The sequence below is a fragment of the Paramormyrops kingsleyae genome, chromosome 13 (genome assembly GCF_048594095.1).
Source record: "Paramormyrops kingsleyae isolate MSU_618 chromosome 13, PKINGS_0.4, whole genome shotgun sequence".
Lineage (NCBI taxonomy): Eukaryota > Metazoa > Chordata > Actinopteri > Osteoglossiformes > Mormyridae > Paramormyrops > Paramormyrops kingsleyae.
The window spans coordinates 9,109,625-9,125,580 of record NC_132809.1 but is presented as its reverse complement, the minus strand read 5'-3'; the positions used below and the strand labels follow the sequence as shown (position 1 = coordinate 9,125,580).

Genomic DNA, 15,956 nt, shown 5'->3' with positions numbered 1-15,956 from the left:
TCCCAGCTTTGATTGGCTATCGGCAGTGCCTTTGGTGCCAGTCACCGCCGGCCAGCCAGCCGGCCTCCTTGCCGCCCGCGGGCGACGGGCAGATGGCGGCACACCATCTCTCCATCCTGCTTCATGAGCACGTTTCCGGTTCCGACATGCAGCTGTGGATGTAGATGCGTGCATTCATTTAATTAAGGATGATACATTTCACCTTCAGCTTGTCGTGTGGCTGCGATTGGTTGAACTTTTGAAAAGCTGGAGGAGAAGACGCTCTTCATGAAAACATCCTTTAGGTCTTTTTTTTTTTGTTTGTTCCTGGTGACAGCTGTGGCAAAGCACTAGTGCCAGCTACGTTAACAATGGGCATGAAGCCGTGCAAACGGAAATCACTTCCTGACAGGCATGGGCTGCTGGTGGTGTGGCTGGTTTGTAGAGATCCCCCCCCTTTATCTGCTGCTCATACACGCTTTATCTCCATGGCTGTCGCCCGGTACTGCCATATACCCCCCCCTCAGTGTGATGGTACTGGTGATTAAGGTCAGATTAGTCGGGGCCTATTTAACCTCTGGGGATAGAGCAGGCTTGGGTTACTCTTAAAGGGGCTGTCTCAGTTTTCACGTGGTCCAACCTTTTTAATTCCTCCCTATCGTTCCAGGTGACCCCCCAGAGTTGCCTGAGGGATGGGTGTCACATTTCTCTTTTTAATTTTTTTTTTTTGTTTTGTTAAAGAACCAGGTTTAATCTGATAGGCTAGAGTCTGAAAGCCACCCTGATCTCCAGTGGCTGTCTTGCTGGGTTTGGACACGGTCAGAGCCGCACGGCGTCGGGGAGGATCTTCATGGATAAGGTGCTGAGCCCCACATGCAGCCGTCAGCGCCAGCCTGCTCCTCTGTGTTTGTTTCATTTTCATAGTATCACGTGTTGGTTATATTTGGGAAGCTGACACATGCCGCGATGTGGCAACTGTCGAGTCGGATGGATTAGTCCTTTTTGTGTGTGTGTGTGTGTGTGTGTGTGTTTGATTTCCTGATACAAATAATGCCCATACGTAGTACAATACATGATTGCAAGCTTTCTTTGAGTATTTCCTGCTGTAATGTCGGTGGCCATTTTGCTCATGAAGGGGAGCGATGCAGCAGTGCAAGTTCCTGCATATCCGTATGAACAGTCCCTACTGTGGCACTCAATTGAAAGAGCTAAATATAGATATGCATTATTTAACACTTTATATGAAAAGCCTGAGCAGTAGGGGAGGGGCCAGCATTCCCACTCCAAAGACGGTCAATTGCCAGCCGTCTGTGAGCTTTACCATGTATGTGACTGAGCTCACATTAAAAATAATACTTGCCTGGCTGGCTGTGCTGTCACTTACTGCCACACTGTTATATGTGAACAGGCACAGGGACTGGGCCGCCTGCGCGGGGCTAGGCAGTGATTTGGCGCTGATGGCCATGGTGTTTGGGTTTGAGTCTGAGAGGGTGGGGCTCTCATGCCACACAAGCCCTGCATGTTGGGAAGTGGGGGCGGGTGCTGATTTCTGGCTGTTTTGCACCAATCAATAGGCCAGTCGTGGCTGTAATTGGTCACCATCCGACTGATTTTTAACAGCGGCAGGGTCACCGTGTGGTCTGTTTACCGTATACCTGCATGCTGAGCTACCCCCAAACAGCAAGTCGTACCAGAATACCATAAAGGTGAATTTGGGGCAGAGCATTTCTTGAGGGGTGGGTGGGGGTCAGTTTGTAGTTCTCGGAATTTTATTAATGTTTGTTTTTGCCTGACTCCCTCACGGGGTCTGTAATGTCTCCTCTCAGTGGCTTCCTGCAACGTCGTTTACACTTGGGGGGGGGGGGGGGGGTTAGGGGTAACGGCTGTGTGAAAATACTGCAGGGCTGCGGAACCTTTCATTTCCTGCTTCCTGTGGCCAATCTGTCCTCGCAGGACAGCCCCACACTCTCCCGATAATGCGAGGAATGCCAGTAATGTGAATTCTTGGATATTTAATTTGCCGTCCTGGTGCTTGGGCCCGATGCATTGATTTATTAGGGCGGTCTTTAATGTAGGCAGCTGTTTTGCTCTAAAAATAGGTCAGGGGTCAGATGTAATGACCTTGTTTTTACAGGGAGGAAGAGTATTTCAGAATCGGCGGGGTGGGGGAGGGGTCCACTTTCAAACGCCACGCCATAATTAGTGCCCGTGTTCCCATCTCATCTGTCCTAACATTCAGCTCTTTATTATTTTTATCTTCATGGTCCCCTAGTTGGTATCTCGCGCATAACCTTCACTTCACCGCTGCACGAGGACCTCTGATCTGGGGGTGTACCCATCCCCTTTGGGCCGAGGGCCGCCTGACCCACAGCCCTGCTCAGGCTCCCTGAACTCTCCAGACAGGCAAGTGCTGCCCGTTCAAAGCGAAACTGCTCCTTCGAGGGCCGTTCACAAGACTTCCCCGAGTCCGCGACCTCTGACCCCGAAGGACATTAATCACTCCGCCCGGCTCCGTCCCACAGGGCGACATGGCCAATTAGAGGCCGTTTCAGTAGCACACTAATGGCCAGTGACGTGATCCGAACATACGGGGAGCCAATCCCATGCGAAGCTGGCCTCTCAGTGTAATTGCAAAGCTGCTTTATTGGAACCAGATGAGCTAGCATTAGAGTTAATATGACAGTGTCACAGTTTTTTTTTTAAATGTGTCCTTTAATACAGCGGCATAAGAATAACGCCAATGAGCGCACTCACACTTTCAGAGGGGTTAATATAAAAAGTGTGTTAGCTGTTCATCTGATGCGCCCCTCCCCCCCCATTAACTCCAATAACGCGTCTATTCAGTCTGTAGTCACTCCGTGGTTATGGCAGATCAATGGATCATTATCAGCTGCATCTGCTTTCGCTTAACAATTTGGTACAAAGTCTGCGCAGAGAAAAACGGGCCTAGCTTTTATTCAGCTTTATTTTATTCAGCTATTCACACTGTTTCAACAACTAAAACTAAAACTTGCTGCTTAATCGTGGTAAGCTATTTGGCAAAAAGAGATGAACTACTTAACTGCAGATTTTATACTTTTATTATATTATCTCTAATTGAAATGGCTCTCCAACCTCCTTCATGAACACGCTTCCAGTTCCGAAAAGCAGCTGTGGATGTAGATGCATGCATTAATTTAATTAAGGATGATACATTTCAGCTTTAGCTTGTCATGCGGCCGCGATGGGTTGAACTTCGAAAAGCTGGAGGAGAAGGCGCTCTTCATGCTTACTGCTGACCCACACTTTAATTTGTACATCAATAACCTCTGGTCGACCTCTGACCCCTGCTGCTCTTGTAATTGGTTGATGTGTGATTGATGTGCGATGCCTTATTTAATAACTTTCTCAAGACTCTCTTCTGGCTCCTTTTTGGCTTCTTTCCCCACATGGAACCTTCCATACTGGAACCCTGCATAGTTTATCTGATACAGGCAGCATACTTGGTTTAATGTTTATTCTGTAAAACCTGATGCTTCGTGTTGTGAGCTCTCTCTCTCTCTCTCTCTCTCTCTCTCTCTCTCTCTCTCTCTCTCTCTCTCTCTCTCTCTCTCTCTCTCTCTCTCTCTCTCTCTCTCTCTCTCTCTCTCTCTCTCTCACATCAAAGAGGGTGGTTTGATTGCAGTCTCAGCCGTAATGTAATTAAAGTCCCTGATCTCGGAGCCCCTGTGGATACCTCTTCAGGCACGGCTGCCTGTTAGCTCCCCGCTGTCTCAGTGTGTGTTTGCGGTAGCCAAACCCTGAGGAGTTGGGAGGCCACTTCTTGTGGCTGCACTTTGCCGCTGGGCTGCTCCTTTAGACACCAGAGACTTTTAGCAAATAAAGGGGGCAGGCCGCTTACCGTGGTTCGTGTCAGCTTCAGATGCACAATCCAGTCATTTAAGGGCCCTCTGGTTCCTCTTCTCATATATTTAAAAGGGAAAAAATGTCTTTCATTGCAAAAACGGGGGGGAAATCTAATAAGGCCTTTTGGCTAATTGTTTGGAGTAATGGAATAAATTAAATTAGTTCCACTAATTAATCTCGACATATGGGAACGTGTTTTGGCAGATTGGGGGGAAAAAAAGAGATGAACTACTTAACTGCAGATTTTATACTTTTATTATATTATCTCTAATATTTGTTCCTTAAAAATCTACACGGCACACACTGTTTCAACAACTAAAACTAAAACTTGCTGCTTAATCGTGGTAAGCTATTTGGCTAGCTGACAATCTTTCGATTTTCTTGTTCCCGGCATCCAGGGCCAAATTTGGCCACATTCATTTTATTTACAGATAACCTATAAATAGCTTCTGTCAGTGGCCTCCAAGCCACTTGATTGAGGCGTCTACCAAAGAACTGACTGCCAGGAAGGAGCCGTGGATTTGTGAGGGAGATTTTACAGTCCGTGTTATCTGTGTCCCAACCCCCCCCCCCCCCCCAGCAGCAATACACACATACAGGGAGCAGACGAGTAAAACAAACAGGGGTAATTATAGGCTGTGGGCTGGGGTGGGGTTAAATTAAAACCTGTAATCAGAGGTAATCTCAACCCGAAGCCGATAGCCTCTAGGATGAAAAGGAACATTTAATCGGCCTTATTCCAGTTTTGCAGTGGCTGTGGGATTGGTTGACATTACAGCCTGCAAGCGCCCCAACAGAACCACACACAAGCAGCCGCCACCCCCACAGATGGCCACCGGGGGGCGGACACATGGGGCACTGCGGGGTTTACGGAGGCCAATCCCCCTCAATTGAGCTTCATCATAGAGGCGTAGGGACCCCCCACCCACAGAGTCCTCGGCTACCTGGAGGATTAGCATCCACACAGCATCTCTGGATCCGGAGTCAGAGCTGCTCGCTGTGTTTTAATCCTGACTATTCATACCCCCTCGCCACTGGGCTTTGGTACCGCCGTGTCTCCACATCTCCCCAATGGCTCACCCCCAATTCCTGTACCCCCCCCCCCCCCCCCCCCCAGGAACCCCCGTCAACCGCATCCCAATCATGGCCAAGCAGGTGCTGGACCTCTACATGCTCTATAAGCTGGTGACCGAGAAGGGCGGCCTAGTGGAGGTCATCAACAAGAAGATATGGAGGGAGATCACCAAGGGCCTGAACCTGCCCACATCCATCACCAGCGCGGCCTTTACACTCCGCACGCAGTAAGTGCTTATGGGAAATTACCAATAATGCACTCTGATTTATAGCAGCCCAGTTGTAATCCTTCTAAGGAGTGACTTTAACTGCAGGCATTTCCTGTAGTCTGCCTTGCAGTCAATCACAGAATTATGTTCTGCAGCCCGGTGTTGGATAATCCTCACTATATTCCAAAAATTTTAAACTGCGTGGTGTGTGAAATCGTGTAGTGCAGTGGTTCGTAACCCAGTCCTTGGGGACCCCCAGACAGTCCACATTTTTGCTCCCTCCCAGCTCCCAGCCAGTCAAGAACACAAAGTACCCAGGACAGGTCTGTTGAGAGCTGGGAGAGAGCAAAAATGTGGACACAGTGGGTTCTTCACAGACTGGGTTGGAAAGTACTGGTGTGGTATATCTGACACGTGTGTTTGTGTGTGTAGATATATGAAGTATCTCTACCCCTACGAGTGTGAGAAGAAAGGACTGAGTTCTCCTGGAGAGCTGCAGGCGGCCATTGACAGTAACCGGCGAGAGGGACGGCGCCCCAGCTACAGCACCGGCCTGTACCGTTTCTCCACGTCTCCAGGCACTGCCCCCCACATCCTTTCACCCCCTAAGATGCATCTGCCCTCATTAGGGGGCGGGGCTTCTGGTGGGCCCAATGGGCTGCAGGCGTCCCCTGGCCCATCGCTCAAAAAGGTCACAGGTGGGTGAGATATCGTCCAATCCCCATGCAGAATTCCCACAAGCTCTTCAGCTAAAATTCTGAAGTTTACCTTTTTTTTTCGGGGGGGGGGGGGGGACTGGAGTTGAGAAACTGTTTAAAAAGGCAGGATTCATACACACAGAGCACTTCAACTGCTTTCATCAGCATGTTCATATTTAGATAACCCCTCTAACATCAGACGCACAAAAAATCAGTAAATCCTGTACAAATATACTAAGAGCAACTTCGATTTCGCCTTGTTTTTAGTTCATACTTGGTTCAGGCAGAAGTTCTTCTGGTAAGTAGTAGTAAGTTTATCAGGTTTAAAATTTTTAATAAAATAATAATTAAGTTCCGTTTTAACACAAGTAATAACTTATTTTAGTGTACTCCGCACGTTACTGCATTTATTGTTACGCAAATTAATCTTTATAGTTAAATACACTATATAAATTTACTGGGCTGGGAGTACGGGGTCATAGTGAGTTAGTTAATTATGGGGCCAGCTCAGTGTTGCGTTTGCAAGATGTTTGCCCTTCTGGACGTTAGTGTCCAGTCGGACTTCATCTGCGAGCGATGTAAGCTAGTGGACTCACTCATGGTCAAGGTTCGCGACCTTGAGGAGCAACTGGCTCGCATCCAATGCAACAGTGAGTTAGATGAGCTAGTTGATACGCCGTTTAGGGAGACGGTGTGTACGCCACTAACGGGGGGGAGGGAGAATGAAGAGCAGAGAGGTCGAGAGAGCTGGGTGACCGTAGGTCGTAGACGCAGGAAAAGGCGTACACACGTTACAGAGGCGGCATCACCTGAGGTGTCTGTGTCTAACAGGTTTCAGGTGCTTCCAGCTTTAGAGCCGGAAGGGACTGGGGAAGCAGGTGGGCCCTTGGGCACTGAGGAGCCCCCTCCCCCCAGAAAGAGGGAGGTTGTGGTAGTGGGGGATTCAATTATTAGGGGAGTAGACAGTTATGTGTGCACGCGTGATAGAGGGTCCCGTACGGTGTCTTGCCTGCCTGGTGCCCAGGTAGGAGACCTTCCAGATCGTGTGGACAAGCTTTTGGCCCCAGCTGGGGTGGATCCAGTTGTCGTGGTGCATGTTGGCACCAACGACATAGGCAAGGGTAGAAGGGCTGTTCTGCAGGATAAATTTATAGAAGTCGCCAATAAGCTTAGAAGCAGAACGTCCATGGTGGTATTTTCCGAAATACTCCCCGTGCCACGCGCAAGTGAGGCTAAGTTAGCTGAGATAAGGAGATTAAATGCGTGGCTAAAAGGATGGTGTAGGAAAGAGGGGTTTAGGTTTATGGGGCACTGGAGGACCTTCTGGAACAGGTGGGACCTGTTCAAGCCGGATGGGTTGCATCTGAACCGGAGGGGAACCAGTGTACTGGGAAGGCGTATTTGTAGAGTAGTTGAGGAATGTTTAAACTAGGGACTGGGGGGGCAGGGAGGTTAGTTAAGTATGTAACTGGGGGGAAACGGAAAGCCCAAAAAAATCATATTATAAGTAGGCACTGTAATAAGCCTACCCTTTGTTGTCTGTATTTAAACGCCAGGAGTATTAGGAATAAAATTCATGATTTAGAGGCTCTTATCTCATCGGACTCTTATGATATTATAGCAATAACTGAAACGTGGTTGAGTGATAAGGATGGACAAGAATATAATATGGATGGTTACACATTGTTCCGTAAAGACCGTATAGGTAAGAAGGGAGGTGGTGTTGCAGTATATGTAAAGGAAATCTTGCAGGCAAGGGAGCTTACTGATATAAGTAAAAGTACGGAAGCTATATGGGTAAAATTAGATGCTACAAACTCAAATAGCCTAATTGTCGGTGTTTGTTACAGAGCACCCAATGTAGCTGCTGAGGAAAGCAGATTGTTATACAGTGATATTAGGATTATGAGCAATAAAAATGATGTGGTAGTTATGGGTGATTTTAATCTACCGGGGATACAGTGGGACATTGTTGCTGGCTCTTCTGAAAATGAACTTGAGATGGTGGAATTAGTACAGGATTGTTTTTTTACTCAGTTTGTTAACACCCCTACCAGGGGAGATGCCATTCTTGATCTTGTTTTGTCTAATAACCAGGACAGGATTGGTAAATTAGATGTTTTAGAACCACTTGACAGTAGCGATCATAACATGGTTAAATTTGAGGTTAAGTTTAGTGCCCGAAGAGCAAAGTCCAAATCAAAAATATATAATGTTAGGAAGGCTAACTTCAATTGTATGAGATTAAAACTAGAAACCGTGAACTGGATGGAGTTAAATAACAAAACTGTTGAAGAGGCATGGGAATTTTTTAAAAGCACATTATTGCAAGTACAAGAGGACTTCATACCTGTTTCTAGCAAGAATAAATCTAGGAAATTGCAACCTAGGTGGTTTAATAGGGACATAAAGTATAAAGTAAGGAGGAAAAGGGCTTTGTTCCAGAGATGGAAAATAACTGATGATGACATAATAAAGCAAGAGTATCTAAATCTACAGGCTGAATTAAAAAATGACATTAGACGAGCTAAAAGGAATGTCGAAAGGAAGATCGCATTGGAGGCTAAGGATGACGTTAAAAGTTTCTTCCAGTATTTTAACTCTAAAAGAGCTCTAAAAGCTGAAATTACTAATCTGCAGGATAGTAAGGGTCTTATAATTGAAAACGACATTGACATAGTGAATGAGTTCAATGATAGTTTTGCACGGGTATTCACTGTCGAGGACACTAGTAACTTACCAGTTCTTATTACTAATTCAACATCGTCTATAACTAATATATATATAACTGAAGCTGATGTTTTGCAAAGCCTAGCTAAGCTCAAAATAAATAAATCACAGGGCCCTGATGGCATCTTACCTATAGTGTTAAAAGAGATGAGGGATATTATTTGCCGACCCTTAACATTACTGTTTCAAAAATCCTTATCTGAAGGTGTGGTACCTTCTGATTGGAAGCATGCCAACATAACGCCCATTTTCAAAAAAGGGGATAGAAGTAATTTGTCAAACTATAGGCCAATCAGTCTAACTTGTATAACTGGTAAAGTTATGGAGGCTATAATCAAAGAGAAAATGGTAGATTACCTGGACTCAAATAACATTTTGAGGGATAGCCAGCATGGATTTAGGAGAGGTAGATCCTGTTTAACAAATCTGTTGGAGTTTTTTGAGGAAGCTACTCAGGAAGTTGATGATAAGAAGGCCTATGATGTCATCTATTTAGATTTCCAAAAGGCTTTTGATGTTGTTCCCCACAAGAGGCTCTCACTTAAACTCAAAGCGACAGGTATTTTAGGAACTGTAGCGACTTGGATTGATAACTGGTTAACGGATAGGAAGCAGCGAGTAGTTATAAGAGGCTCGATGTCACAGTGGGCCTGCGTTCATAGTGGGGTACCGCAGGGTTCAATTTTAGGACCACTTTTGTTCCTAATTTACATAAATGATATAGACACCAATATATACAGTAAACTGGTGAAATTTGCAGATGACACCAAGGTGGGTGGTGTAGCAGATACTGAACTAGCGGCTCAGCAGCTACAGCGGGATCTTAATTTAATTAGTGACTGGGCTGACACCTGGCAGATGAAATTTAACATAGACAAATGTAAGGTACTCCATGTAGGGAGCAGAAATATAAAGAACAGGTATTTTATGGGACCTACTGAAATAAAGGTAGCTGATTATGAGAAAGACCTTGGTGTGTATGTTGATGCTTCCATGTCTCATTCTCGCCAGTGTGGGGAAGCAATAAAAAAGGCCAATAGGATGTTGGGGTACATCTCCAGGTGTGTGGAGTTTAAGTCAAGGGAGGTAATGCTAAGATTATACAATTCCTTGGTGAGACCTCACCTAGAATATTGTGTACAGGTTTGGTCACCATATCTTAAAAAGGACATAGCGGCCTTAGAAAAGGTGCAGCGTAGGGCCACAAGAATGATTCCTGGTCTTAGAGGAATGTCATACGAGGAAAGGTTATTTGAGCTAAATCTGTTCAGCCTCACGCAAAGGAGACTGAGGGGGGACATGATCCAGGTCTATAAGATTCTAACAGGTTTGGATGCTGTTCAACCTAATAGTTACTTCAGCATTAGTTCAAATACAAGAACTCGTGGCCATAGGTGGAAATTAGCGGGAGAACATTTCAAACTGGATTTAAGGAAGCACTTCTTTACACAGCGTGTAGTCAGAGTATGGAATAGTCTTCCTGATAACGTAGTGCAAGCTGAATCCTTGGGTTCCTTTAAATCAGAGCTAGATAAGATTTTAACAACTCTGAGCTATTAGTTAAGTTCTCCCCAAGCGAGCTCGATGGGCCGAATGGCCTCCTCTCGTTTGTATAGTTCTTATGTTCTTATGTTCTTATGACACAGTGGGGCTGTAGTTCACTACCATAATTCTATTGTGGCAATTAGTTTAGCTTGAAATGGCACATTTCTTGGATTAACGTTTATTTGGTTTATTCTCAACTGGTGTTTTTTCAAAATGCGTCTTCTCTAATTCAGTCATAGAGCTCTGGAATCTGTTTTGTTGTAAAAGCCTGCCCCCTCTTGGACCGACTCGAAAATGCAGCTATTGTCTCCTCCCAGTTCCAGTGTGTCTTAGGGTCAGCACCTTTAATGACTTTAGCTTACAGGAAGCTGGCTCAGGAAGCTCAGTGGTCCGCTCGCCCCCAGCCGGGTCATTAATTCTATGAGCCCCTTGCTGTCCAGCTGTGTTTCACATCGGGTTGAGCCTCTGTTTTAATTTCCTCCAGATGCGGAATTGGTCGTCCTGGTGTTTGATTAGCGATAGGTCGAGCAGGTCTTCGTTTCATATGGGTACTTTGAGGCCCAGATCTCCATTTGCTTTTGTATGTGTCATATAAATTCAAGTCTTTGTTTGCAATCAACCTAATTTTATTTTATTTATGTCTTCTGAATCCCCTCCCCTTTGGAAATAGAGTTGCATTGTCTCTCTCATTAATACCATCAAAACTTATCATCCCCGTTTTACTAGAATTGTTCAGGGACATAACTGAGTTAATGGGGAAAATAGAAATTGCATTTCAATATCTAACTGGTAGCAGAAATTGAAATGAACATTTCAAACCCGAACATTATATGTCAATACTTTGTGTGACAAAAGCTAAAAATGAGTAAAATACCCGCGGCTATAATTGAATGCATAGTTGCTTCAGTGGAGCATGACAATGATTGTGTGGCGTGGGCCCTCGGTCACCCCCCCGACCAGACGAGGCGCCCCTCTCCATGCTTCCCGGCCGGCTGCCTGTGGCCATGGCCCTCAGCCAGCAGCACTTGGCACGCGCCTCTACTCTGGAGCAGCTGCGCGACAAGCTGGAGACTGGCGACGGGCCGGAGCGCAAGATGGTGCGGCTGGCGGAGGAGCAGCAGCGGCTCATGCAGCAGGCGCTGCAGCACAACCTGCTGGCCATGGCGTCACAGGTGCCCATGGGGCTGCAGCTCAGCGCCGCCAGCCGTGGTGAGGTCCCCCTCGCTACCCCCCCACCATGCATCTCCTGCTCCTGGTCTGTCCCTGCGTGCTCATATTGTCCCCCCCCCCCGTGCCATTTCAGAAGACAAGCAGGACCTGGCGCTGAGCATCACCTCCACCGGAGCTGCCAGCATCAGTGTGTCTGTGGAGGTCAATGGCACACTTTACTCCGGTAATACCTCAGGCTGCCTGCAGATGGCAGCAAGGACACCAGAAGCCTTTTAGTCTCATTATTCTCAAATACAATGAGTATAACTAACTCTCAGATCTATTTGCAGCAATGTTCTCGAGTGGTTGTCTGAATGCAGCTTAATGTTTAAATTACCTTCATACTGGAGTAAAACTGACATGCCTGTCAAAGTGTGTTAGCTTAGCCATTTCAAAACCTCAGCTAAAGTCGCCCCATTATTTCCAGCATCCATCCAATACACCCATACATTTTTTGACTCAACCACAAGCACGTCTAGTATGGCTAACCAATATCTCATTGAATTTTTAACGAATTAAATTTATTAAATCAGCTGACATTTTTAATAAATACATGGAATGGCTGAGGTGCCCCTGAGGAGAGGTTTGGGAAGTGAAGCGGTGTTCATCTAGCCATCCAGCAAGATATTAGTTACTTTTTGGGGAACAGAAGAAATTTTTACTAGTTTCTATTGTTACTCTTAATTTGCATATTTTCTAACGCTATAGTTTTTAAAAAAAAAATTTATTTTTTATTTTTTTTGTTCTGAGCAAATATGCACTCACTACTCAGGATAAATAGCTTTAAACATTTCTTTTGACTGCCTAAGACTTTTGCACGGTATTGCATATGTGTTACATTCCCGAATACTACACTATAAAACTGGGAATATTATCAGTGTTAGAAGTCCTCAGGCAGTACAAGTTGTACCTAAGTGAACATATTAATCTAAGAATAGTCCATATGAAACAATAATTACTAATGAGTTTTGATGCTGCTTCCCTTTCATCTTTTTATTAAAATATGCTACATCATGCAGGGGCCAACTGTCACGACGTCCACATATGGGTGAAATGCAGGGGACATGTTTCGTTGTTGTGCACTGTGTGCTGTGGTGTCATCAATGATCACTGATCACTAAATAAATATCTCCCTCTAACAGGAATGCTGTTTGCCCAAAGATCTGTGGCAGCTGTCAACACATCAGCAGCAACAGCACCCCCTGCTGGTCCCGCTGGGGCTTTCGGAATACTCTCCTCTGCTCACAGCCCCAGCCTCTCCTCTGCATCCTCCTCCTCCTCCAAGGGGCCCAGTTCTGCTGAGCCCTCTGCTAGTGGTTCTCCGTAGCTACGGGCAGCCCGGTCAGCTGACCCTTGGCTGAGGTACAGTGCCACCCAGCTGAGAAGCCGCGCATTTCTCTGAATGATCAACTGAATTTATGGAAACGAAACTGTCGCACAACAAATACCTCATTGCCCCTGTCAACATAGTCTGGGCGTACCTGTGGACATCAGGCTCTATACTTGCTTGCATACACAAACAAAGAACCAAACACACACATACTCCATACACACGTACACAACACACTCTGAAAAGCTCACTACAGCAGAAAGTAAACACTCACTGTACAGCCAAAATTGACGACAGGTACTCATAACTTGAAGTTTTATTTAGTTTTGCCATTTATTTCCTTAGAATATACGATTTTAACACATTTGTCTGCTTTACCTCAAATAAGAGTGTTTTAGTCTAATACTCCTTCTATACTATACCTCAGGGACAATGATACACCTGTGTTTAAATAACAGGGTTACTTTTATATTTAATTACTCTTATATCAGCAGAATATAATCCTTGGCCAGTACTGTACAGAATAACAGCTCAGGACATTTTAGCCTTGAAATTAAGGGGCTCTAACTGAGTGATCGTTTAATTATATAATTAAAAATGGATCTTTTGCTCTTTATGCTCTGCCCTTCATCTACCCATTAAGTGCTCAAAATAATCTCTAAGCAGAAGCACAGATGATTCCAGTTGCATAAACCCATTAGAGTTCAGTGAGGTAGAGCCCCTTATTTCTTAGTTGTCCAAGTGTTTCGAGAACCTCTAATGAAGAACTGCTGTGACCGGAATCTGCAGGCACTGTTTTAGGTAGCCATATTTTGAAAAGCTCTGCTCACTGGAGTTTCAAGATGCAATACCATATTGCGCCTAATATAAGCTCCCTGTCAGCGATTACTGGGGGACATACTAATGAATCTTGTCACTGCTGTTTTAAAGGAACAGAAAGCTTCACATTTAGGACATTTAGTCAGATGTTACACACAAACCTACCAAATCACGGTGGAATGCCGGGTTGGCAAGGGCCTAGTAGGAGGGGTTACAGACACCCGTCCGTATGATGTCATGCCCGTTTAGACTTTGTTGCATCCATCCATCCATTCATCTGTCCCTTCCTGTAGCGTCTGTCAATCATCATCAATAGGGTGGAGGAATGCTTAAAATGGTGCCATGCGTTTTTACGCCGTGTATTACAAATGTGGGGAAAAACATCAAAATATCTGAAGCTCAAGACAGGATCTTCGTCTCGTGGTGGGACCAGGGATTTGTGTGTGACCGTTCATACATTTCTGACCTCAGGTTTGCCTTTCCATATTGGTAAAGGTGGTGTCTCAGGAATTACCGAGCTGTCTCTGTGGACTGTTTTCAGAAAAAAAGAGAATTTTTCAATAATGTACAGCTGGATAAGACCATGCAAAGAAATACCTCTGGCAATCTGACACATCACTTCTGCTGAAATTTCTGGACATTTGAAAGAATCCAGCAGTGGACATGTTCATCAGGAATGTGCCCCTATTAATGTGAGATGTTACACAAATGAAACGTCTGGTTCTGCTACAGTCTGGTGGAGCTCAATCCTCCACTTTTTGATGTCATCTTCAGACTATTGTGTAAGTGAATACCAAAGACCAGCCCATTTATTTAAATTTTTTATCATCCCTGGGACCTGCTGCCCACCCCCGTGTGATATCACTTGGTGTCATCGTTTGGGATAATGCAGTTTGTGCCGATGCAGTGGACTTAAAGGTCAACATTATGCAGTAGCTCAGCTAACTGCCCTGCTTGGTCAACTTTTTTTCCTCCTCATTGTGGTCCTTCTGGTGTCATTTGATGTCAGTGTGCATTTTATTAACTGTTATAATTTTGTGTGTGTGTGTGTGTGTGTGTGTGTTCTAGTTTGTGCAGCTGTGTGGCTTTCCGGAGTTGATGCTTAGTATGACTTGGGGTGGGGGGGGTGATTCTGCCCCTAGTGCAGCTGCACATGGACAGATGGTTCCCACTGGCCACTGAGCACATCAAACTGCTGAGAAGCTGCATTTTGCAAACCCGATATGGCTGCTGCTCTTTCTCTGGTGATGCTGTTCCTCAGAGGCGTATTTACTGAACTCCTTTTCCTTCGTCGACTTAAAAACGCACGTTTTGGCTTTTAAGATTGAGAGACGGGCATCTCCCTGCTCCTTTGGCACGTTGAAGTCCTGGATTGTGTCTCCGGTGCAACCCTGACTGGTCTGTAATCTCCACACGCAGGTCAGCAAGATGCTGTGTAAGGCTGAGTGTGTTTCTGTAGTTTTGACCTGTTGAGATTCACTCAGGCCTGCATAAAGTAGGTTTCAGGATGGCATAGACCCACCTCGCTGGGTTGTAATGTCACAAAATAATGCCGTGTGTGTGTGTGTGTGTGTGTGTGTGTTGCTTTTTTGTGCTTCTCTTAATAATGGAGAGAACTGACCTGCCCACCTACCTCAGTACAGAAGACTGGAGTTATTGTTTTTAGGGACAATATGGCCATTTGTGGGTTTTAGTTAAATGAAGTTGTGCCGTGGGCATTGTACTACAAGGAGAGGCGCGCCTTCTCTGGGAAAGACAACGGTACTGCCATGGCTAGTTATATGGGTATTTGTTTGCTTGCTTTCTGTCTTTCTCTTCTTGGTTAGGCGATATTGCTCAGGTAACCATAATGGTAACATTCTGCAAACATTTTCTACGTGGTTTGCTTGGATTTTATATATATTTTTTTTAAAAGGTAAATATACCATGATATATGTAAAGCAATTACATATGCAAATGCTTGAATACCTCACCAAATACCTCATATCAAACATTTTGTGTGTGCGGCGCTCCAGTGAAACGTCAGTGGAGTTTGTGCATATGTCTTTTTATCATTATTACTATCTGTGATAAGCCAAATAACAAACACACGTGGATGCTTGTGAAACTGGTTTGTGCCGATTTGTAAAGTGTATTTAAAAGTGCAGCACTTTCCCCAAAGGTTATTTTTAACACACTCAGTTTTGTTCACATTACTAATGTGAGGATGTGGTTCTCAGGGCTTAACATGTATGTCATAAAGTAACTTTTTATCCTACTGCAGTGTTGCGTTTTTTGTTTTGTTTTTGTATTTTTTTTTTTCCTCCCTTTTGCCGATTTGAATCCCCAGCCAGCAAGGTACCACTGAGGTACCCTGAGCAAGCCACTGCCCCCAGGAACTGCTCCCCAGGTGCTAAATAGCTGCCCACTACTGTCTCAAAATGTTAGGTATGGATTAAATGCAGTGGGCACATTTTATGTACTCTGTACTGTGGTGTA

The 15,956-nt window shown here is 45.2% G+C and overlaps 1 protein-coding gene across 2 annotated transcripts in view; it reads left to right on the top strand.

Annotated features, from left to right (window-relative positions):
• The window catches only part of arid3b (AT-rich interactive domain 3B), a 41,346-nt gene extending 25,611 nt beyond the window's left edge, over positions 1-15,735 (top strand). For both annotated transcript variants that reach the window (XM_072698132.1, XM_072698131.1), the window contains 5 exons: positions 4,982-5,165; positions 5,580-5,845; positions 11,081-11,329; positions 11,424-11,513; positions 12,472-15,735. In XM_072698132.1, the coding sequence (XP_072554233.1) occupies positions 4,982-5,165; positions 5,580-5,845; positions 11,081-11,329; positions 11,424-11,513; positions 12,472-12,656 (974 nt within the window). In that variant the 3' untranslated portion in view covers positions 12,657-15,735. The remainder of the gene's footprint in view (positions 1-4,981; positions 5,166-5,579; positions 5,846-11,080; positions 11,330-11,423; positions 11,514-12,471) is intronic.
• Positions 15,736-15,956: the final 221 nt, after the last annotated feature.